This window comes from Mauremys reevesii, linkage group 2, assembly GCF_016161935.1.
Source record: "Mauremys reevesii isolate NIE-2019 linkage group 2, ASM1616193v1, whole genome shotgun sequence".
NCBI classification, from domain to species: domain Eukaryota; kingdom Metazoa; phylum Chordata; order Testudines; family Geoemydidae; genus Mauremys; species Mauremys reevesii.
The window spans coordinates 49,528,467-49,554,196 of NC_052624.1; the positions used below are offsets into that span (position 1 = coordinate 49,528,467).

Below are 25,730 nucleotides of genomic sequence, written 5' to 3' on the forward strand. Positions count from 1 at the left end.
TGATAGAGATCTTGTAGGTGTTTGTCTCTGTCTGAGGGGTTGGAGCAAATGCGGTTGTATCTTAGAGCTTGGCTGTAGACAATGGATCATGTGATGTGGTCTGGATGAAAGCAGGAGGCATGTAGGTAAGTATAGTGGTCAGTAGGTTTCCAGTATAGGATGGTGTTTATGTGACCATCACTTATTAGCACTGTAATGTCAAGGAAGTGGATCTCTTGTATGGACCAGTCCAGGCTGAGGTTGATGGTGGGATGGAAATTGTTAAAATCGTGGTGGAGTTCCTCAAGGGCTTCTTTTCCATGGGTCCAGATGATGAAGATATTGTCAGTGTAGCACAAGTAGAGTAGGGGCGTTAAGGGATGAGAGCTGAGGAAGCATTGTTCTAAGTCAGCCATAAAAATGTTGGCATACCATGGGGCCATACAGGTACCCATAGCAGTCCCGCTGACTTGAAGGTATACATTGTCCCCAAATGTGTGAAATTTGTGGGTGAGGACAAAGTCACAAAGTTCAACCACCAGGTTTGCTGTGACATTATCGGGGATACTGTTCCTGACGGCTTGTAGTCCATCTCTGTGTGGAATGTTGGTGTAGAGGGCTTCTACATCCATAGTGGCCAGGATGGTGTTTTCTGGAAGATCACCAATGCATTGTAGTTTCCTCAGGAAGTCAGTGGTGTCTCAAAGATAGCTAGGAGTGCTGGTAGTGTAGGGCCTGAGGAGAGACTCTACATAGCCAGACAGTCCTGCTGTCAGGGTGCCAATGCCTGATGAGGCATCCAGGATTTCCAGGTTTGTGGATCTTGGGTAGCAGATAGAATACTCCTAGTTGGGGTTCTAGGGGTGTGTCTGCAGATTTGTTCCTGTGCTTTTTCAGGGAGTTTCTTGAGCAAATGGTGTAGTTTCTTTTTGGCAACCCTCAGTGGGATCAGAGGGAATGGCCTGTAGTATGTGATGTTAGAGAGCTGAGTGCAGCAGGCGGGCAGGGGATTGGGGTGCGGCAGGGGGCTCAGGGCACTGGGTTGGGGTCTGGGGTGCAGGAGGGGTAAGGGGTGTGACGGGGTCAGGGCAGGGGATTGGGGTGCAGGAGGGGTGTGGCAGGGGGCTCAGGGCAGTGGGTTGGGGTGCAGGAGGGACATGGGGTGCAGCAGGGGGTTCAGGGAAGGGGGTCTGGTGTAGGGTGCGGCAAGGGGCTCAGGGCAGGGGGTTCGACTGCAGAACGGGTTCGGGGGCGGGCTCTGGCCCAGTGCGCACCGGGGGCAGGGTAGGCTGCCTGCCTGCCCTGCCCCCGCACCGCTCTGGGAAGCGATTGGAACATGGGGGAGAAGAGGTGCAGGGGTGTGTGTGTTGCTCTTGCTTCAGGCACCGCCCACAGCATCTCCCATTGGCCAGGAACGGGGAACTGTGGCCAATGGGAGCTGCTCGGGGCGGTGCCTGAAGCAACGTCAACACACACCCCTTCGCCTCTCTTCCCCCAGGTTCTGTCCGCTTCCTGGGAGCCTGTCCTGCCCCCGGTGCGCACCGGGGGTCGGAGCCGCTCTAGGTAAACTCTGAGGGAGGGTGGGGGGCCGCAAGAAGCTCACAGGCCGCAGAAAATAACCTGGTGGTCCACATGCGGGCCACTTGTTTGAGACCCCTGATCTAAAACCACACAAATTGTAAGTAGGGCAAAGAAATGTGTTAGGTTGTCTTTTGTTTTGGCTTGTGAATTTTTCTATACCGAGAGAGTTTTTTATTCTTTTTTTTGTAACTGTGAAGCTGAGTCCAGATGGGAATCGTCTGTGTTTTTAAATCTTTTTATTACCCTATAAAGTTACCTTCCATTCTGATTTTGCAGGTGTGATTCTTCTATCTTTATAATAAAGTTCTTTTAAGAACCTGATTTCAGTGTCCTGAAGACAAAGGGTCCAGTCTGTGCTCACATTGCTAAGGTAATTGGTTGGTATATTATTCTCAAGCCTCCCCAGGAAAGAGGGTGAAGGGGTTTGGGGGGATAGGGATTCCAAGTGACCCTTCCCTGAATTTTTGTGTAAATCACTTGGTGGTGACAGCAATACCGTCCAAGGACAAGGAAAGGAATTTATGCCTTGGGGAAGTTTTAACCTAAGCTGGTAGAATATAAACGTAGGGGGTCTTTCATGCAGGTTCCCACATCTGTACCCCAGAGTTTAGAGTGGGGTGGGGGAGGATTCCTACCCCTCAACATGGAATAAATTATACATATAACTTGATTTCAACGTTTCTGTGCCGTAAGTGTATTCTTTTTATTAGTCATGCAAACGGCATTTGAATTGATACTGTATATATCATTTTTGTTTTTTGTTAGCTGGTAGCTTGATTAAAAATGAAATAAAGAAAGACATAGCATCTATGCTTCTTTTCATAAAAGATGTGAGAGAACATTTTAAATAAATATTTGGGTGATGGGGGGGAAAAAGTCGCTACTTTTTTTTTTCTTCTGTCAAAGAAATCTCCTAAACCAGGCTGTTTCTCAGAACACGGTAAATTGAGATAAGGAGGGAGAGCTTGTGGACATGGTTCAAATGAATGTCATCCTGAGTCGACTTCTAGTGTTGGCTGGAAACTTTGGAAAGTGAAGGGTTTTTCCCCTCATGAACCTGTTGTTCTGTGCCTTATTTATGAAGTCATTTTTTATAGTGTTTTCATAGCACATTAAGTCTTCAGGCAGTGTATTAGTTAGATAAAAGTTGATGAAATGATCAAAGGTTACATTATAATGAATAGAGATGTGAAGAGCTGTCCAGGATTCAGTTTTGTATATGAGTGTAGTGGCTATTCAAAATTGCTGAGATTGTACATTGCAAAGCTTGGATGGTAATTTGGGTATCCACTGTTGCTGTGCAAATCATTTATTCCACTACTAGCATGTCTAACTGGCTTGTTTTAAATGTGACAAACTGGCCCAGAATGATCAGTCTATAAGTTTTCTTTTGTTGAGAAAATAACCATGCTATGCTTGCCTGCTTAGTTTCTTAGTAAAATGCACACTGGCCTAACCAAGAATTACCAGTCATATGCTATTCACCATATTTGAAAATGGTTTTTAGAAGCTGCTGGAAAAGTTACACAGGTACTTTGCTGTTCTCTAGGAATGTAAGATCTGAAAAACTGAAACTTTGTATTGTGAATACCTAGTAAGTGTTTTCAGAAATTCATAACTTGGGGCCCAGTTGTTCAAACCCGTGTAACTTTCATGCAGGTAATTCAATTGACTTCAATGGAGATACTTGTGCGAATGAAGTAATATGTGTAAATTACAATGGGATTGAGCCATTGGTTAACTTGCAGCAAAATTTGTTCCAACTTGGTGACAAGCATGGATAGTGAGGATTAAATACCTACTGTATTTCAAGTTTTAAAGTTCAGCTAGTTTTGGATTAACTCTGTCTGAGTCTGGTGAGTTAGGGAGAGCATGCCAATGAAAAATTGCTAAAATGGGCGTGAGAGAATGTGAAAACATGCATCAAAAACAGCCGAAGGGTTTTCCTTCAACTTTATGAAGAAACGTAGAGACCAAACATGGAAATTTGCAGAAAAATTGTCTGTTTGGACTGAAAGTTATTAGTGAGGGAAGGTGAATAATTGTTTTTGTACCTCTGTAGTGTGACTTTCTCAACAAAGTATTTCAATCCATGACACAAGGAAATCAGATTTTTTCAAATCTAGAGATACATGTTCAGAGTTAATATATGTAATGTACTATCTTTTTGGTAATTTTTCTAAGCTAAATTGTATTACTTCATACTTATTTAACAATATTTTCCTGTTAGAGAGAGGCTTCGGGAAAAGAAGATATGTTCAACCTTTTCCGAAAAAGCCAAGACTCTAAGAAGGTGTCATTGCCAGAAAGAGAGGCAGATGGATTTGTTCTTTTGGGTAAGTGATTTTAATGTAATACTGTTTTATAATGTGTTTTAATATTACTACTGTCAATTTGGTACTTTAAAACAATTTTTTTACATGAAAACAGAATGAGGAACAGAAATTGGTCAAAACACTGAACACGTGCACACAATTCTATTTCTTTAAACATGATTATAGTTGTTGCTTTCATATCATATATTGTGATAAAGAGAAACATGGGTACTTTAAGCTAAATACTAAGGCTCTTAGCTGGTTGCCCAATGAAGGAGGAAAAATAAGAACACTGTGTTGCTGAAAAACATGAATAACTTCAACACTTTCTTCCCCCATTAAAAGGGAGAACTACTCTTCTTAAACACTTATTTGTTATAAACTCAGTTGCTACCAATGTCTTCCAGATATTAATGTGGAAATGCCTGCATGTTACATATGTTATTTATAGTCACATATGAAATGGAGGTCTTCTCTCTCAGAATCTGGCACTTGAGTACTTTGGTGAAAATTTAAGCAGTTAGTAATGCTTTAGTCTCCTAAAATCTCAGTTATTATAAATAAGATTTTCCAGAAATAAAATGGAATTCTGCTCACTTTAATCTATGAATTTGTCAAACTTTTTTAAATCAAGTCTTTCATGGTCGTGTAAGAGGGATCAAATGTGAGGAAAATCAAGATTTTTATTACTCTTGTATTGCAACTGATCTTTTATTTCTTATTGCAATTAATTCCATTCTTCTGTAAATCTGTCATTATAAATATTCTGATATCATTATCCTGATTTACTGATTTGTTCTTGCCAGAGGTCTTCCACCTCTCTATTTGAGGCTGACCTTTTCCCACTAATACTCAGTATTTCAGTTACTGTGGATGTATTTAGGAGTTTCTTCCATTTGTGCTGATTCTAACCTTTTTCAGAGAGATTCCCTGTAGATGTAATGGTCACTGGAATGGTTAGGAAATTTCATAACAGAAGAAATTTTTTAACTGAAGTATTAGGCAGTAGCTTCCAGAACAACTGTTTGTCTTGCATACCAATAGGTGCCCCAACTACTTACAAGTTATTAGGGCAGGTCTAATTTCAAGGGTATAATTTTTACTTTTGTAATGTCCTGTTTAACAGTTGTTCTGGCACGGCATTTAAAAAAAAAAATATTCATAAGCTTCTGTAAATTACTTCAGAAGTAATGACTATATAGCTTGAGGCAGTCCCAGAGTCAATGCTGCAATGCCAGGTGTGAAGAGCTGTGGGCAGAAGTGTCATACATGTCACACACATCCTGGTGGTGACTGTAATTTTTGGATTCAGTATTTCATATTTTGTTTTAAACTAACACAGTGGTTAACCTTGCAAATTACTTCAAAATAGATTGCCATATAATTATTTCTTTTCCAAAAGAAATAATTATATGGCAATGTCCAGTAGTCCTGACAGTGGAACGTATCATTCCTTTATAGATGGAAGCAGGTACAAAACTGTCAACTTCAGGGAAAGCTGTCGCAGGAAGGAATGACTTCTTCAGGAAGTCATTAGCAGTTCTGTCTCCATGTATCCCAGAGCAGCAGCAGTTTAGAAACTTTAACTACCTGTGTGGTTTTTAATTTGGTGATTTTTCTTAAAATTATTTTTCAGATTTGATGGTAAAGGACTTCAGAGCCTTAAAACCTGGTGCCTTTTGTTGTTGTGGGGTGTGTGTTTGTGGGGTTTTTTTTGTTTGTTTTGTTTTTGTTTTTGTTGTCAATGGAGTCTGGATTTTAATGAAGGCATACAAGAGTAAATAACTTAAGAAACCGAGTCTCTTTCCAACTCCTTAGCTAAGGGAAGAAGGATAGTTCTTTTGGTACTGGGAAAAAGGAGGGAGAGCCCCAGGGCAAATGTGATACTGTGGTCAGGAGAGTTTCTGTCACTGTACGTCTTCAGCTAAATTCTATGGAGGGTGAAAGCAGCAAAGAATCCTGTGGCACCTTATAGACTAACAGACGTTTTTGTAGCATGAGCTTTCGTGGGTGAATACCCACTTCTTCGGATGCATCCGAAGAAGTGGGAATTCACCCACGAAAGCTCATGCTACAAAACGTCTGTTAGTCTATAAGGTGCCACAGGATTCTTTGCTGCTTTTACAGAACCAGACTAACACAGCTACTACCCCCCTGATATATGGAGGGTGAGAATTCAGTCATCCTCAAAGTACTTCTGAATGGCGTTTTATAAGGAAAGGGTGATCCCAGTACATTTGTGAAGGGAATTATTCACTGTTTATGCTAAGGTCCACAGATCTGTTCCAACAGATACTTAGTCTGTTTGTGAGTTGGAGGCAGAAACAGATTTGTCAGTCACTGGCTGCAAGAGAATGCCTGACCTCCTGAAGTTCCCCTCCAGTCTTCTCTGCTTTCATAGTGGCCAGTGGCTCAGCCAGCCTTCTCTGTTGCATAGCTTTTCTGAGGGAAATTCCAAACTTGATTTCAAATTTTTACACTAACATTTTGGCTCTGTGTCTGTCTCTAATTCTGATATGTGTCTCAGAACTGAGTTTGGCTCTCTTCTGCAGGGCTTTTGCTGAGGTTCAATTGCCCTTATAAGGGATTTTTACAAAAGATGAAGAGTACCCTAGAAGAAATAGGTGGGTGCAGAATTCTAAACAATGCTACAAAGGAATTATTGCCAACATAGCATAAGCTTTCACCATGTCGATTGGGTTCAGGGAAAACCAGTTATTGGGAATCACCAAATAAACCCCACCCTCCTTCCCTCATTCCTCCTCCTCCTCCTTCTCTCACCATGCTTTCCTAAAGGCCAAACAAAGTTAGAAAATAAATTGTGGGTGAATGTAAACACACGGATATCATTAGACTCCTTGTTGAGTTGTAATTGAGAGTTTCCATCTCTGTTTTGCCCATTGCATTACCTCTAGAGGTAAGCAGCTTTCAGAGGTAGTTGTGAATGTGAGATTTTGTTAGCTATCAGGTTAAAGAAGTCCTCAACACTCCTTCCCCTGAGGCCCATTGCTGTATATGTGTGTATCACTGCCACAAGCCAATTGTGTGTTTATCTCTGGATAAAGAGAGTGAGAAGTGTGTTCTGACCATGTGTCTGTGGAATTAAAAAAAACAAAGTATATTTTGTTTCTGCATGGTGTCTTGTGCTAAGAACACCACCTTTGCATACACATTCTATATTGTGGTGATCTCTCACAATAAAATTGTTAAATGAACACTGAAGGATGACAGTAAAGAGGGAATGCTAGCAAGTAGCATTCCATAAGTGTTTGGAAGCTGTTTTATGCCAATAGTTCTATTCTCCCTGTTTTGTAATATAAGAACAAGGAATATTCAATTAAACAGAATGGTGGCAAATTCAAAACTAATAAAAAGGACATTCTTTTTATATAATGCATAATCAGACTGTGGAATTCATTTCTGCAACATGTTAAGGCCAAGAACTTAAGATGCAAAGAGGGTTTAGATGTGTATTAAATAACAAGAATATCCAGGACTATCAGTGAGTTATCTTACATGCCTATACACAAATGCAAGAAGCCTGGGGAACAAGCAGGGAGAACTAGAAGTCCTGGCAAAGTCAAGGAATTATGATGTAATTGGAATAACAGAAACTTGGTGGGATAACTCACATGATTGGAGTACTGTCATGGATGGATATAAACTGTCAGGAAGGATAGGCAGGGCAGAACAGGTGGGGGAGTTGCGTTGTATGTAAGAGCAGTATGACTGCTCAGAGCTCCAGTATGAAACTGCAGAAAAACCTGAGAGTCTCTGGATTAAATTTAGAAATATGAACAACAAGGGTGATGTCATGGTGGGAGTCTGCTACAGACGACCACCAGACCAGGGGGATGAGGTGGACGAGGCTTTCTTCCAGCAACTAACAGAAGTTGCTAGATCACAGGCCCTGGTTCTCATGGGTGACTTTAATCACCCTGATATCTGCTGGGAGAGCAATACAGCAGTTGACAGCAGTGCACAGACAATCCAGGACGTTTCTGGAAAGTGTAGGGGACAATTTCTTGGTGCAAGTGCTGGAGGAACCAACTAGGGGAAAAGCTCTTCTTGACCTGCTGCTCACAAACAGGGAAGAAATAGTAGAGGAAGCAATAGTGGATGGGAACCTGGGAGGCAGTGACCATGAGATGGTCGAGTTCAGGATCCTGATACAAGGAAGAAAGGAGAGCAGTAGAACAGAGACCCTGGACTTCAGAAAAGCAGACTTCGACTCCCTCAGGGAACTGATGGGCAAGGTCCCCTGGGAGAATAACATGACGGGGAAAGGAGTCGAGGAAAGCTGGCTGTATTTTAAAGAATCCTTATTGAGGTTGCAGGAACAAACCATCCCGATGTGTAGGAAGAAAAGTAAATATGGCAGGCAACCAGCTTGGCTTAACAGTGAAATCCTTGCTCGTCTTAAACACAAAAAAACAGCTTACAAGAAGTGGAAGATTGGACAAATAACCAGGGAGGAGTATAAAAGTATTGCTCAGGCATGCAGGAGTGAAATTAGGAAGGCCAAATAACACTTGGAGTTGCAGCTAGCCGGAGATATTAGGAGTAACAAGAAGGGTTTCTTCAGGTATGTTAGCAACAAGAAGAAAGTCAAGGAAAGTGTGGGCCTCTTGCTGAATGAGGGAGGGAACCTAGTGACAGAGGATGTGGAGAAAGCTAGTGTACTCAATGCTTTTTTTGCCTCTGTCTTCACAGACAAGGTCAGCTCCCAGACAGCTGCACTCTGCAGCACGGTATGGGGAGGAGGTGACCAGCTCTCTGTGGAGAAAGAAGTAGTTCGGGACTATTTAGAAAAGCTGGACGAGCACAAGTCCATGGGGCCGGATGCGCTGCATCCGAGAGTGCTAAAGGAGTTGGCTGATGAGATTGCAGAGCCATTGGCCATTATCTTTGAAAAATCATGGCGATCGGGGGAGGTCCCGGGTGACTGGAAAAAAAGCTAATGTAGTGCCCATCTTTAAAAAAGGGAAGAAGGAAGATCCAGGGAACTACAGGCCAGTCAGTCTCATCTCAGTCCCTGGAAAAATCATGGAACAGGTCCTCAAGGAATCAATTCTGAACCACTTTAAAGGAGGGGAAAGTGATCAGGAACAGTCAGCATGGATTCACCAAGGGCAAGTCATGCCTGATTAACCTAATTGCCTTCTATGATGAGATAACCGGCTCTGTGGATGAGGGGAAAGCAGTGGATGTGCTATTTCTGGACTTTAGCAAAGCTTTTGATACAGTCTCCCACAGTATTCTTGCCAGCAAGTTAAAGAAGTCTGGGCTGGATGAATGGACGGTAAGGTGGATAGAAAACTGGCTAGATGGTCGGGCTCAACGGGTAGTGATCAATGGTTCCATGTCTAGTTGGCAGCCGGTATCAAGTGGAGTGCCCCAAGGGTCGGTGCTGGGGCCGGTTTTGTTCAATATCTTCATTAACGATTTGGAGGATGGTGTGGACTGCACACCTTAGCAAGTTTGCAGATGACACTAAACTGGGAGGAGTGGTTGATACGCTGGAGGGTAGGGATAGGATACAGAGGGACCTAGACAAATTAGAGGATTGGGCCAAAAGAAATATGATGAGGTTCAACAAGGACAAGTGCAGAGTCCTGCATTTAGGACGGAAGAATCCCATGCACTGCTATAGACTAGGGACCGAATGGCTGGGCAGCAGTTCTGCAGAAAGGGACCTAGGAGTTACAGTGGACGAAAAGCTGAATATGAGTCAACAGTGTGCCCTTGTTGCCAAGAAGGCTAATGGCATTTTGGGTTGTATAAGTAGGGGCATTTCCAGGAGATCGAGAGATGTGATCATTCCCCTCTATTCAGCACTAGTGAGGCCTCATTTGGAGTACTGTGTCCAGTTTTGGGCCCCACACTACAAGAAAGATGTGGATAAATTGGAGAGAGTCCAGCGGAGGGCAACAAAAATGATTAGGGGGCTGGAGCACATGACTTACGAGGAGAGGCTGAGGGAACTGAGATTGTTTAGCCTGCAGAAGAGAAGAATGAGGGGGGATTTGATAGCTGCTTTCAACTACCTGAAAGGGGGTTCCAAAGAGGATGGATCTAGACTGTTCTCAGTGGTAGAAGATGACAGAACAAGGAGTAATGGTCTCAAGTTGCAGAGGGGGAGGTTTAGGTTGGACATTAGGACAAACTTTTTCACTAGTAGGGTGGTGAAGCACTGGAATGGGTTACCTAGGGAGGTGGTGGAATCTCCTTCCTTTAGGGGTTTTTAAGGTCAGGCTTGACAAAGCCCTGGCTGGGATGATTTAGTTGGGTTTGATCCTGCTTTGAGCAGGGGGTTGGACTAGATGACCTCCTGAGGTCCCTTCCAACCCTGAGATTCTATGATTCTATGACTTATAATAGTGAATGTTTCCAAATCTTGAAAGAGAGAAAACTTCCTGTTTTCAGGCTTTAAGCCAATCTCTGTTAGGGATGAGAACTTTGTTGGGGGCAAAGGGCGTAACACATTATCCCCAGGGCTGCCCAGAGGGGGGGGCAATGGGGGCAATTTGCCCTGGGCCCCGGGTTCCGCAGGGGCCCCCAAGAGAAGAGCGGAGGCTCCTGCCTCCGCCCCTCTCCTGGAGCCTCAGCGGACCAAGCGCCGAGTCTCCGGCCGAGCCCCTGAGCCCCGCCCCGCTCCGCTCCGAGCCGCGTGGTGAGGGGGCGGGGCTGGGAGCTCCAACGGGGCCTGAGCCCCGCCCCGCTCAGAGTCGCGTGGGGAGGAGGGGCGGGCAGCTCCTCCGCTCGGGCGTGGAGCTCACAGCCCCGCCTCACCACGCGGCTCTGAGCGGGACGGAGCTCAGGCCCCGCCGGAGACGCGCTCGTGTAAGAGGCTGAGGCTGGGGCTGGGGCGGCGGAAGCGGGACCCGCCGCCGCAGTGCAGCCCGGTCTTCGGCGGCGGGGGGCCCCTTCTGTTCCGGGACCCGCCTCCGAAGTGCCCCGAAGGCCTGCGGCGGGGACCCCCCCCCCGCCACCGAATTGCCGCCGAAGACCAGGCTGCGCTTCGGCGGTAATTCGGCGGCGGGGGGGTCCCCGCCGCGGGTCTTCGGAGCACTTTGGCGGCGGGTCCCGTAATGGAAGGGCCCCCTGCCGCCGAAGACCCCGGGCCCCCGGAATCCTCTGGGCGGCCCTGATTATCCTTCATCTGCCAACTGTGATTGTATCTTGTGCAGGATACTGGACTGGATGGACCATGAGTAGGGCTAAGATTTTTGTCAAGGTTATTTTTAGTAAAAGTCAGGGACAGGTCACAGGCAATAAACAAAACTTCATGGACCCCGTGCCTATCTGTGATTTTACTAAAAATAACCGGGGGCAGGACTAAATAGGGTGGAGGAATGGAGTCCTGGGGATGGGGGTGTGTGGGGGGAGAACTGACAGGCCAAGACCCCCGCCATGGCTGGGGACACAGCCCTGGCTTCAGTGGCGGGTGCAGCCATGGGGTGGGGGGGTGGGGCGTGCAGCCCTCTGCTCTGGAGCTGGCTGCAGCTGCAGGATGGGTGCGTGGCTCCAGCTGCAGCCCCGCTAAGCCCTGGCCACAGCCAAAAGGAGGCACACTTCCCTGGCCGCAGCTCCTGGTGGAAGCTGTGGGGCTTGGGAGCAGCAGGGAGAGCAGCCCCCACTCTAGAGCTGGCTGTGGGACAGGGGTGCACAGCCCAGCTGCAGTCCCCCCACCGCCTGAAAACCAGGGGCTGCAGGGTCCTGATTCTAGCCATCCAGCCCCAGTTGCAGCAGGGCAGGGGCACACAGTCCTGCCTCCAGCCCCCACTTCAGCTGCTGACAGCTGAAGCGGAAGAAGTCACTGAGGTTTGGTAAAGTCACAAAATTCGTGACTGTTGTGATCTCTGTGACTAAATCATAGCCTTAACCATGAGTCTGATTCACTATGGTAATTCCTATGTTAAAGGTCATATGTAGTTCACTTCAGTCATTGGTATCCCAGCATACAGGAACCGCTTTGTCTGCAATGGTGTACAGCAGATTTAATATTTAGTTTTTTTGAGAATGGTAGTTTTGTTGCAGAAAACATTTTAAAATAATCTCTTGAATCCACTGAAGTTCTTCCATATGAGGAAAAAACAATGCAACATGAGTCAGTTTTCTGTCCAGAAAATATTGACTTTGTCTTTCAAAAAAGCTAAGTATTTTTTCTCACCTTTATTTTCCTACAGCGTATTCTGGATATACAGGTGCCTGAAGTATTATTTTGCAGTGAAAAGAAGAATTGGATACACTACAAATTGGAATTAGTGGGGCTGTGTAGCTTTCCATTATAAATAGAGTATAATTAGGGCCCGGTGTAAATCATGATTGGTTTTTTAATATTTATTTTTTATAACATTCATAATAGTGTAAAGGGCAAAGTATTGAATTTCACAGAGTTTGCATGGTATGAATTTTACAGGTTAATATACTCCCAGGACAGAATGAGTTCAGTAGACTAAATTTAGCTGTAAAATTGGTTGTGTTGTGTAGCTGGGTTGGGTTGCATACACACAGCAGTCTACTCTTCCACAAAAATGTGGAAACAGCACTGTAAGCTAAGATAATTTTTTGTATTAAAGACTTAATAGACATTTTTCTTTTTTAAAAACTATTTAAAACATCAGTTTGGGCATTTTCATGATTTCCGTGCCCTTCCTGAAATCAAGATTTACACAAAGCCAGGAGTGTATTATATTCCTTGCAACATTAAAGACCCAAAATGATGAAGGCAATTGGAAAGTGATAGAAGTAGATTTTGTTTACAAAACTTTTTAAACTATTCTGTAGTGTTTGGTTGAAACCACCAATATGTAATGGGACCCCATTTCCCAGATATGTTTATTTTCATCAGAATTTACCAATGAGAAGAAAATACATGCATTTTAAATACTCTTTTATTCAAACAAATGTATTATGAAAAGTACAAGTCAATAAATAAAATTACTTCTCTTCTAGTAATAGTTCTAGTACAACAGCATAATTGATCATTTCTCAATATTTGTACAATTGGATTTATTAGTGAGACTTTGTTTTTACTTGGAAGATGAATGGCATGGAGATAGAAGTGTTGGCTCTTGATGCTGTTGCTTGTTTTCTGGGACTTGCTAATATAGGTGCAGAAGAATCATGTCAATATCGACAATGTTTTCTTCCTTAATATTAAACGGGCTCTGAATGGTGCTAATAAGCAAGGGTTAATGGTACTGGTTTATTGTATTTTAAGCAAAAGTATATTAAACACACTAGGCAGCATGCCAGTTGGGCATGTGCTTCTGTCATCCAAAGTCACTTGTGACTTTCCCCATAATGAAGCTGCAGTATCCATCATGTAGTTCATGTTTCCACCACTGCCCTCCCAAAAAAAGCAAACTGCTACTTCATCTCCATAAAATTGTTTTATAATAAAATGAATGGTGTAGTCTTCAAAATAAAAAGCACTATCTGAATAGTACACCGTTAAGTAAAAGCCTGTGCCCATGCAAACTCTGGTCAAAATTTTTGACAATAGAAGTTTTAAAATCTCTTGGTGTGTCATTAACCTACATCTGAAAAAAAGCGTATTGCTTTCTGTCCTTTATGCATAAGCGAAATTAAGCTACTAATCCTGTTAGGTGTCTAATACTACGGTCTGAGTTTACTGAGCAAGGAGGAGGGAACAGGTCCAGGAAAATAACAACCCTCTCGTCTGTCTTTCTAGTCACATAAGGAGATAATAGCTACCTCCTCATTCAGTAATGAAGTCAAAGTAATCCTCTTGGGTACTTGTTTCACACAAAAACAAACTGCAGTTTGCACTTGTATCACTAGGTGGTAGTTTTTTTCCTTGCATTCTGCTGCTACTGTAAAAAAACAGTGGAGTATAGTACAGTAATTATAGTATGCCATTTTTATTAGACTGTAGGTTTTAATCATAATTTCAAAGCTTTATTTCAAACATTTTGTAACATTAAATTTATCAGTGAAGTGGCACTTTAATAGTAAAAAATGAAATCTGAAATGTTGATAGTTATTATCTAGATGTTGTTGTCTTGTAATTCCTTCCAAGAGAGATCTGTTGAGGGCCACGAGATCTACATAACACAAAGGAATGAATTTGCATATTTTTATAGCAGAAAATAACAGAATGCAACAACATGAATAATTGGGAGCACAAGCTTCATGCTATATTAATACTGTTGAAAAGCATGTGTTGAGTGTACTCTAAAAGCCAGTTGTGTTTTGGTTGAGTGAACTTGGTCAGCGTCTCTTATGTAGATTAAAGGAATTAGGTTACAGAACAACAGAAATTCATTATGTTTTGCAGTATAAGCAGGTGTATTTCTTAAAAGCAGTGTGTGTTTTTTCTTTCTAGATTTCATATAGCACAGGAAATAGATCTACATTTCACTGTAACTCAAATGTGTTTGACTCTTAATGTCTGTGATCAGAACATATCACTTCATTGGCTGTGGCCTGCACACTAGGAAAATTTCTTGTATATCTTTAGGGTAGTTTTTTAAATAATTCCTCCTCAGTCAAAATTCAAACCCTGAAAGCTTTTTAGCTCTTTAATATACATGACTAAGTAATATTTTTCTAGTCCTCCTGCCTCTTACTTTCTAGGGTTAGATCTGCAGGTCATATTCCAACATACCTTGTAACATGTAAGATTCGTAATTGTTTTTTAGCTTTAAAATGTTCCTGTTAAACTTGATTATGCACATTAACATTTTATTTGACATGTCTGTAGTAGCTCCTAATGACTGTAACATAATATAAACAATATAGTGTAAAGAACAGCTGCTGTGTATAGTGCTGGGTGGACTAGATGTAGCCGGTTAGCTCTTAATCCTAATTGTTTCAAAAAATATACCAGTTTTTGAATATTAACTGTAACAACCAGGACTCCTATTTTTAACTGCTTGTGATTTTAATTTCAGAAGAATGTAATGTAACATGTTGGAACTCAAGAGAATAAGTTGTTTCAGGACTTTCAGGCAAATGTATGTACTTTCCTTTCAGTGTCCCATTGAAAATTCTCCTTGGTCCATCCAGTGTAATAAACATTTTAACATGTTATTCAAAACATACATGTTAAGCATTGTCTTGTATTTATGTTGTCTGATTGAAAGAAAAATTGCTAAAATTGGCGTAGCATCTTTTTCAAGATTGTATGGCTGTTAAGCTTTTTGAAATTTGTCATCTGACAAAAAAATTGTTTTTAGGTCACAAGAGAATTTGACTGTTCACCCTCACTTTGAAAGAGAGAGAGGTCATCCTCCGAAGAATAAAATAGTAGATGCTGCAAACATTTTCCAGAATTGAGTTATTACAGAACGCATCTTTAGAGCGCTCATGTTGGAGAATTTATATATTGAAACATCCATAAACATTGCTTAATTGACATGCCCACACTTGAGCATAGGAGTATTTGACATTGCTTTTCTAAGTCCTGCAAATAAGGAGTGATGAAAGTAAAAAAATTTTGAATAGTTATCATCAAAACAGCTGTTCAAAAATAAATGATAAAGAATTCCTTGGTCATAATGGCAAGTATTCTGCAACGTTGATTGTTATACACTTTATGTATTTTTATTCCTTAGTTTCTTGTTCTGATTTTTTTACTTCTGCTTGTAGTGTTCAAATTGTCTCTCAACAGCTATATTCTGCTAGCCTTACTCACATTCAGTATTATCTTACTCCCCAAGTAATATCATCTAGCTCATATATAGCACTTATCAGTGCATCTCAAAGCATTATAGAAAGGATGTAAGAAGTAGTCCTGTTTATGGAGCAAGTCATTACAGTGAGAATGAGATGAGCAGAATTTAGACTAATGTAAGTGTAATGTTTTTTGTTTATATTTTTGGAGTGGGTGGGGGTGGAGAAGGAATAAATATGATCTGTAATATTTTTTCCCTGTAATGTATGGTCCACTGAATCGCAGTGGCACTATGTAAACTTGTTTTGATTATAGAACAAGTATATTTTGGTCTGAAATACCATGAGCCCACTTGTCCTTAATAAAGTGAATCCAAGATTCAATTATTCATACTCTAAAAACATGGTATATAGTTGAGGAAAAGACAACCTATCACGCACTTGAAGAAAATGACCATGAAGGTGTAAGCAACATTCTGTCATTCACTAACCCTATAACTTATTAGCATTCAGCTCAGCTATTGTATAGGTGTTGGCATTATGTCAGAGTATTGTTCACAACATTTAGGATAGGTGTACATTTAATGGTGGCGTGTAGAGTGCAGACACCGTACCCCCAACTAGCATACATATAAATAACATTGTAGATGGTGAGGCACTGCTTGGGGAGGTTGAGTAGAGTGGCCTCCACACCTATATACCTTACACAGCTCTCTACAGGCCCCATGGAAGTGCCCACTGCTATTTTAGACTCTGGCTGCCTGCTCACTACAGGAGCCTTTCCCTACCATGGGATGGACTATGGTGAAAGACTATGGCAGCTAGGAAAGTTTCTAGCTGAGAGGAGGCTGCAGAGAGAGGCTCTGGCAGGGAGGAGCTGCTGGAGCCTTTCCCTATTGCCTCCTGCTGGAGCCTTGATTGCCCTATGTAGCTATACACCTAAAAGAAGCCTGGTTTTGGGGGGAGGAGAGGGACATGCTGAGCATCCACCCTCTAAAAATCAAGCTCATTTCAAGAGTCTGGGCACCCAAAATTCCTTTTATATAAAATATTGGGCATACTTTTTTCTAATCTATAAAATGTGTTTTTATTTTGAACAGCTAGCCTTGTTTGCAGTCACTATTTTCCTTGTATGCCAGCCAAAATCTTTCCATCCAAGCTTGAAGAAAAAGCACCAGCAGGGAAGATGTGCTATCCAGTCAATCATTCTCTTTAGTAGCAATGGAACAAATATCACTGAAGTACATTCCTAGAGGTTGTGAAAGATGTGACCTTTCTGGTCTCCCCTCACACCCTTTAGTATTGTTTGTTTGTCCAATTGATATTTTTTCTAATTTCTTGGGCTCCTTACAACAGCATTCCAAAATATTGATGTCAGTTCTAAAATCAGTCTCTTATTCAACCCATTTCTTCCAACGGAGGATAAATATTCACTCATTGATCTGGGAAACTTTCGTGAGCCTAGCCCTCATCAATCAAACTGGCTTGTATGCACAATGCATAAACTTTCAGTTCTAACATGAAAAATAGCTAAAAAATTACCTTGTATCAACGTTTTAAAACATCTTCCTACCGCATCAAATCTTCTTAGGATTCACCTCCCTTTCCCCACATGTTTTATGCAGATAGACAATGCATTTAAGAGATATTGGTCAACAATAAAAATAGGACTGCCAAAGAAAAACTTCAGTTTGAACCCAAGTTCAAAGATATATTAAAACTTTAATGAGAAACTGAACAAAAACAACATAGAAAAGTCAAAAGACATAAAAGCTAACCTTGGATAAAATTTCACACCAATTGAAAACTTAAATTCACTTTCAGAGAGAAAAACCATAAGGCTATATTCCAAAATGAGACACATCTACATCGTCACTACCAGGTGTCTCCATACTGAGATGTTTTGATGGGGAAGGACAAGGTGGGAATGGGGAAGTTTTGATTTACTGATGCATTAACATAGCTAATGCCTGCTGCTTTCTGTCATATAATTTAAAAAATATTAGAATCAGTTGTTACATGCCTTTTCATCAGAAAAATTGTTTTTAGAGGTCTGAGGGGTGTTGCTACAGTTTTTGAAAACAGTTCTGTTAATCCCATCATTAGGTGAGATACATTCAACCTAAGAAATAAAATTATTTACAAATTGAGTAACATAATAGATTAAATCTTGCTTATTTTAAAGGAGGTGGTATCTTCAGTCAGAGGTGATGCATTGGGGAGGATCCACATGTACCGTTTCTCCCCCCCCCATTTGCCTACCATTTAGCAACAGTTAAATGTTCCAAGGGGACCTATCCAGAGGAGCCACTGCAGACTCTGCCCCAAAGGCAGTGGGCGTGGGCAAGGCTTTGGGCCACCTCTCATTGGGATGCCTAGCAGCGAGAAGGCAGTGGTTCCCCCTGGTGGCCACACTCATTGTGTGCCTGTGCAGCATGGGGAGGGAGAAAGCAGCAGGAGCTGAGCTGAGCCCCCACTCCCTCAATACATGGGTCTGCTTCTCCTTCTCTGCTGCTGGAGTCCCAGTGCTTTGCAGACTGCCATGGGGTGAATGCCATTTGCCTGTTCCTAAGGCACAGGCTGCTCTCCCACTCCTATAGCAGGGAGTCTACCCAGGGGAAACTGCTCCCATCACACTGCAGCAGGGCTTTTCCTGTCGTCCATTTCGCAACCACTTTGATCCAGAGGTGACATGTGGGGCAGTCACATGCCCCCTCCCAGAACCTTTAAATTGTGGCTTCCCTCCCCAGGCAACAGTTATCACTTCTGTCTTCAGTTGAAAACACTGATTTTTTTTTTTTTATTCGCTTCATAAAATCCTAGTCTTGGTTAGTCTGTGAACCACATATTTTGTAGATCCAGTAATCTTGCTGATAATACAATATATCTAATGAACACTTGATACAAGGTTACGTTTGTTTAGTAGCAACATGACACTTTCATAGAATAGATTTTTTTCATCAACAGTACTAAATTTTCTTTGTGGTTCTTTTACATTAGTTTTACACTTCCTAAATAGATAGATTTCCTTCAAGCAACAAGAAAAAAAAACATAATGAAAAATGGTTGAGGAGGATAATTTCTTTTAAACTTATTTTTGACTGTTCAATGGATTCTAAATATCTAAAAAAAAAAAAATTCCTGCTTTGCTTCTGAGAAGTGTATGTTGGAGAGGGGAGCCATTAGTTCTGAGGGACATAGACAAAAGTTGTTTTAGGCCTGGTCTACCCTAGGGCGGGGGATCGATCTAAGTTACGCAACTTCAGCTATGTGAATAATGTAGCTGAAGTCGACGTACTTAAATCAACTTATCATGGTGTCTACACTGTGGTGAGTCGACTGCTGCCACTTCCCCGTCGACTCCGTCTGCGCCTCTTGTGGCAGTGGAGTACAGGAGTCGATGGGAGAGCGATCGGGGGTAGATTTATTGCGTCTAGACTAGACATGATAAATTGAACCCCGCTGGATTGATCGCTGCCCGCCAATTTGGCAGGTAGTGTAAACATACCCTTAGTCTCATGCTAATTCTGTGTTTTTTAAGATTACTACAAACCATGAACACTTGAAAGTCTGTAAAAATTTCATCTTAATGTTGTCAGAAGCTTCAGCAATGAAACAGTCATGTAAATTTAACTCCAGAGTTCAAGTACAGTCTTGGTAAGTCTACCATAAGCCTACCAGATGTAATAGGGTGACTGTGGGTTTGTTTCTTTTTTTAAACCTCTTTATTCTCTTCATACACATGTCCTTCTACATACATAGTTTTATATGTAAAATATATTTTAAAAAAAGGGAGTGAAAAATACATTTTTATAAAATTGCACATTTGTTCCTCTTTCTGGAATTGAAAGAATTTTTCTACAGAACTAGTCTCCAGATTCCTTTTGTCCATTAAACAAGTCATTAAGCATGCCCAAACTCATTGAAGTGATTGTTTCTTTCAGGTGTACATTATATACACAGTTTTTTAAATGTCTAGTCTAGAGCAAGAAACCCTTGCTCTGAAACCTGTTTGACCCTAGTGGCTGTGATATATATAGTTGCTGATACTGACTCCAGGAAATAGACAGGACCGGCGAGATCCAGAGTAAAGCGAGAGCTAGCTTTCTGTGTATCCTCAGTGTGAATACTCATTTTTAGTACTTATGGAGAACGTATGGAGCATCTCTTCCACTTAGGTTAGGAAGTACTGTCATATATTTATTAAAGGAGTCATGCTTCCAATTAAGGATTTCTCTGTGCATTTTACAACCGTTGACTTTAGCCCAAAAACACACCTTATATCAACCATGTGAAGTAGGTAAGCATTATATCTATTTTACAAATAAGGAAATTTAAGTCACAGATAAATCAGTTTATCTGAAGGCACCTATGGAAACATGCCAGAGCTGACTCCCACGGCTGTGTCTTTGAACACCAAATCATTTTTCCTTCTGATTCTACTTAACTCTGTCTTCATAGGTGGTTGTCAGGACTGTTGGAATACTTACTTGTCTTATACCAACACAAATTGTGGCAGAATTTAGTGTTAGCTATTTTAATGGGCATCAATGTAGACCTTCAGAACTAGAGTTCTCATTTTTACTGCTTTTGTGTGGATTCCCCATAGAGATTGTTTACCTCTTGCTCTCTCTTTAATTTTATGTATGTTATAATTCTTCAGTTTCCTGTTGGTAACTCTTTCCATTTCTAAACCACTATAAACTAGAAATGATGACCTGCTCAAGTCCTATTTCCAGCTGTAACTACCTGGAAGTGTGACAAAAAAATCCTGGGAGGTGATTGTTCTTTCCTCCATTAAGAAATTACAAATATAATCTCTTTTTTTGGTTTATAGTCTTATTTTCTAAATTACTTTTATGTTCACATGTTTGTATTTTTGGTCAGATTTTTCTAACCTTCTCTTTCTGGCACTATATGTGAAAGAAGCGTAGAATAAAATGAAGTAAAAATCTTAAATGAACCAAACTTTACCATAGAATCTCTATGGATAGTAATTTCATGCTCTAATAATAAGAATATATTACCGACCACCTGACCAGAATGGTGATGGTGACTATGAAATGCTCAGGCGGATTAGAGGCTAAAGAAATAAAAATAAACTCAGAGTAAAAAAACTTTGGAGCTGGCTTGGCTCTGTGTGAGCTAGAGAAGCATAAGACTATTCAGACTTGTGCTATCTGGAATGGCTTTCGAAGGACTGTTCCATTGACCCAGAATTGCTGGAGTGCAATGTGCTCTAGCTTTTACCCTTCCTGACCTTGACTTGACCCCAAAACAGCCACTACACTTGGAGGCCAGGAACAAGATAGAGCTGTCTATGTTGGCTTTATGCCATGTGAAGATTCACTTACACAAAGGGAATTTTTGCTTTGTTTAGAGCAGCCCTTTGTCCTTGTCTTTCAAGCAGCAGAAAGACAAGAGTAGTGGTCCAGGATTTTGAATGTGCTCTCTAAAGTAGCAAGAACCAAAACCATAAAACTAAGAGCTTTATAGAATAAAGCTAGTGCATATTGCACCCAGAAATAAATTGAAAGCCAGAGTAGACCCTGAGAAATGCTGCTAATGCTGAATTGTAGACATGTGTGGAGGTGACAAGGATAACTTGACAGATTCTCATGTTGCATTGTATGAAAACAGCCTGGGTTTGATACCTAAGACAAGTTGGGCATCTATGTAATGCAGGCAAATTCAATTTATCGGAGATAGCTATGAATCCTGCAGTCGTCATCACTCCTTTTAGGAGTTTAGCAACCTTAATTCCGTATTAACAAAGTTTTTTTTGTGCTTTTTGAATTTTTATTTCTTGGAAACACATTCTGATTTTATTATTATTATTTTTTTATTTTATTATATTTATACTTTTGTAGTCTGTATCCAAAGAACTTGGTGGGGTGCTTGGGGTGGCACTGGGGACAGAAGTTGAGCACCTAGGTATGTTCACAGCAACTTTTATTGCTTCAAGTTTCTGGACTGTCTGTGCTCTGAACTAGTCTCCTACTTAAATCAGAGCCGTGGTTAGGCTCCTGTAAATTATGCTAGTTTTGGGGTCTCTGTTTAGAGAGAGAAGAATATTGTGTAGTCATGCATCAAAGCAGAAGATAATTTATAGTTTACCTAATCTGCAGTCACATCTTTACATTTCCTTCTTGGTAATATTTCAGATCTTCAAGGAAACAATAAATCTAGGTAAATTTTTAGACCTTCTAGATCACTCTGCAAAAATATTCTGTTGTGATAACAGTTTTGTCTTAATTAAAAACTCAAAGCAGAATTTCAGTTTCATTTATCATTTTTATGTTGCTATGAATTTACCTTGGTTTTGGTAGTATTTTAAGTGATACCAATTGGATACAGTGTGAAAATTTTGCTTTAAAATATCAATCTTCGGACACTTTTTTTGTGCTGGGATGTATTCTGCAAATATGATTGTTGACAATTGAAACAATTTCAGGATTAGATCTTAAGAACATAAGAATGGCCGTACTGGGTCAGACCAAAGGTCCATCTAGCCTAGTATCTGTCTACCGACAGTGGCCAATGCCAGGTGCCCCAGAGGGAGTGAACCTAGCAGGTAATGATCAAGTGATCTCTCTCCTGCCATCCATCTCCATCCTCTGACGAACAGAAGCTAGGGACACCATTCTTACCCATCCTATAATAGCCATTTATGGACTTAGTCACCATGAATTTATCCAGTCCCCTTTTAAACATTGTTATAGTCCTAGCCTTCACAACCTCCTCAGGTAAGGAGTTCCACAAGTTGACTGTGCGCTGCGTGAAGAAGAACTTCCTTTTATTTGTTTTAAACCTGCTGCCTATTTAATTTCATTTGGTGACCCCTAGTTCTTGTATTATGGGAATAAGTAAATAACTTTTCCTTATCCACTTTCTCAACATCACTCATGATTTTATATACCTCTATCATATCCCCCCTTAGTCTTCTCTTTTCCAAGCTGAAGAGTCCTAGCCTCTTTAATCTTTCCTCGTATGGGACCCTCTCCAAACCCCTAATCATTTTAGTTGCCCTTTTCTGAACCTTTTCTAGTGCTAGAATATCTTTTTTGAGGTGAGGAGACCACATCTGTACACAGTATTTGAGATGTGGGCGTACCATGGATTTATATAAGGGCAATAATATATTCTCAGTCTTATTCTCTATCCCCTTTTTAATGATTCCTAACATCCTGTTTGCTTTTTTGACTGCCTCTGCACACTGCGTGGACATCTTCAGAGAACTATCCACGATGACTCCAAGATCTTTTTCCCGACTCGTTGTAGCTAAATTAGCCCCCATCATGTTGTATGTATAGTTGGGGTTATTTTTTCCAATGTGCATTACTTTACATTTATCCACATTAAATTTCATTTGCCATTTTGTTGCCCAATCACTTAGTTTTGTGAGATCTTTTTGAAGTTCTTCACAATCTGCTTTGGTCTTAACTATCTTGAGCAGTTAGTATCATCTGCAAACTTTGCCACCTCACTGTTTACCCCTTTCTCCAGATCATTTATAAATCTTGATAAAACTTCCCTTCTCAAAGTAAACTCATCAACATTAGTGAAGAAATTGTTGGGAGAAAACAGTTTGTATGTGTTTAATTTCTGCATTACTGTGAATCCAAAGTTGATTAAATCTCTTCTATACACTGCAGTATGCATCTCAATGCTTAAAATGAAAACCAAAAACCATAGTATTGAATTTAGTGTGACTGAACCATTCCAGATAATTCAGGAAAATACCTTTAACTTCACTGTATTCTGAACTTTCTAATCTACATTATTTTTTGATGACCAGCCTTTCTGGAAGGGCACTTAAAAACAACAGAGTGTGATGAGTGGTTAAACTTAAAACCAGGAAATACAAAGTTACATTACACGCCATCTCCACAACACAACCTTAATTGTGCGCTCTAATTGGCTGTTGAGAATGGGTCAGTGCAGATGATGTAAGTGTTATAGGATGTAGTAAAAACTAAATTTTATATTCTGTGCAACAAATCCAAAGTACTGACAGTGGCTGTAGTGGCTCAGGCATTGTGCTGAAGAAATAAATGTCCATCTTGTCCAGGATAAATCAGATTTATTAAATTCAGATACACTGCTACCTTGATATAATGCCACCTGATATAACACGAATTTCGATATAATGCGGTAAAGCAGTGCTCCGGGGTGGGGGGGCTGCGCTCTCCGGTGGATCAAAGCAAGTTTAATATAACACGGTTTCATCTATAACACGGTAAGATTTTTTTTGGCTCCCAATGACAGCGTTATATTGAGGTAGAGGTGTATTTAGAGTGGTATGAAATTTAAGCATCCTCTATAGTGAAGACACAAGAGGGGGGAGGGATAGCTCAGTGGTTTGAGCATTGGCCTGCTAAACCCAGGGTTGTGAGTTCAATCCTTGAGGAAGCCACTTAGGGATCTGGGGCAAAAATTGGTCCTGCTAGTAAAGGCAGGGGGCTGGACTCAATGACCTTTCAAGGTCCCTTCCAGTTCTAGGAGATTGGTATATCTCCAATTATTATTATTAATTAAAGTTTCTGCATTTAATGTGTGAGATTTAAAATTATCACTCTTATTTTTTTCATTTTTTGTAGAAGTTGATCAGATGTGAACTAAAAAGGATTTTATAATATCTTAATTTGTTAAGCATGTAACTCAGATGAACTATTGGCTAAAAGCTCCATATAGGTGATACGGTATTTGAAGATCACATTTATTCAATTGGTGCATTTTACACACTTCTACAAGATGAATAATTCTGGTACTCAGTAAAAAGTAAATCTTTGAGGTGCAGGATGCAGTGATGCATAACTCGTACTACTTCTGAAAGGAGAAAAACTTTTTTTCTTTTAAAAGAAAAATAGTCTTATAGAGTATAGATGTTCTCTTTTTGGTGTTTTTGTAACTTTTCTCCCTGAATAGTCGTCTTCTGATTCTTCTTTTTACATTTCCCTATAAAATATCTCATGTGGTATGCTTTTTTAAAAAGATTTTTTTTGTGTATTAAGAAGAAAGCAATGAAGTTATTTTTGGGGAAGAGGTTAAGAAATACACTGAATGGAACACATCATGCCTGTCATCAGTTCACTTTATCATTCTTTCCTTGTTGCTTGGAGTAAAACTTTCTTAAATATGAACACGTGGGTCAATTGAGCATGTGCTTTTTTTATTGGTATGCCAGTGTTTTAATTTTTCTTGTGTGTGGGCGACACATGTTAGTTTATATAACTTTGAACTTGTGTAGCTCCCTTTTCTTTTCCAAACTACTCTATGTTGAAGGCTCTTGTCATGGTATTCCTGTCATTAGATTAATATTCCTGCTTCTCCTTTTCCATGTGATATAGGAGGAGTACTATAGGACTGGAAGCAGCATTATTAGCATATTCATGCTATATGCATGATGAAAAGGATATCTGGAGAGGTGCTGTCTCCCAAGAAAAATACTGGATTGCCACACCAGACCATAAATCCCATTACATCTCAGAATATCACAGGAGCACATGCCTCTATATACGGAACAGGTGTACCATGGTTAGGTGGAGAGGGGAGAGAAAGCTTGCAGTGCCAGTATGTGCCTGCTCCACCTGATCTAGATTAACATCTTCCCTGTAGAAATGAAAGATTGAAGTCTCCAGAACCACTTAGCCAATGTGCTGAAACTGTCAAGTTTCTTTCCTTCAGCAGAAAGACAAAAGATGATAGAAACAATTGGAATTGTGGTTTAAAACATTTCCTGATTTCCTGGATAGTTATGGCATGGGACTTAAATTCTGTGTGCTGTTTGCTCAGATTCAACCTGTGCTGAATCATGATAGGAGAGAGCTATATCTGTCATAGGTAATCTCTGTTTCACATCCCGGAGACACATTGCTACAAAAATCCCATTGTAATGGATGTGTGGAGCTTAACATTAACAAGAATTGGCAAATTTATCCATGCTTTCCATGAAAATTTCCTTTCTTTGAGTGATAAAGTCCCTGGTTCATCCAGAATAGAAGCTGAAATTAACATCCAAAGATTTGTCTTGGCAGTAGATGGAATTTACCATGCTCTGCAGTAGGAGAACTTGTTTTTTTTTTTCCCTCTAAAAATCCGTAATATAATCTGTAATTAAGAAAATAGTTCTGAATTATCCTTACAATAGAAGTTCTCACCTGGAGGAAACTTCAGGAGGCAGGACATTCCCCAGACCCCAGGACTAAAAGG

The 25,730-nt window shown here is 40.8% G+C and overlaps 1 protein-coding gene across 7 annotated transcripts in view; it reads left to right on the forward strand.

The window, feature by feature from the left end:
* Positions 1–25,730, forward strand: part of UMAD1 (UBAP1-MVB12-associated (UMA) domain containing 1) — a 166,096-nt gene that overhangs the window by 1,993 nt on the left and 138,373 nt on the right. For 3 of the 7 annotated variants that reach the window (XM_039523097.1, XM_039523102.1, XM_039523101.1), the window contains exons 1-2: positions 1,880–1,930; positions 3,791–3,896. In XM_039523097.1, coding sequence (XP_039379031.1) covers positions 3,815–3,896 — 82 coding nt within the window. In that variant the 5' untranslated portion in view covers positions 1,880–1,930; positions 3,791–3,814. Of the gene's footprint in view, positions 1–1,879; positions 1,931–3,790; positions 3,897–25,730 lie in introns of those variants that run through there. The other 4 variants (XM_039523098.1, XM_039523099.1, XM_039523096.1 and 1 more) reach the window with 3 other exon arrangements.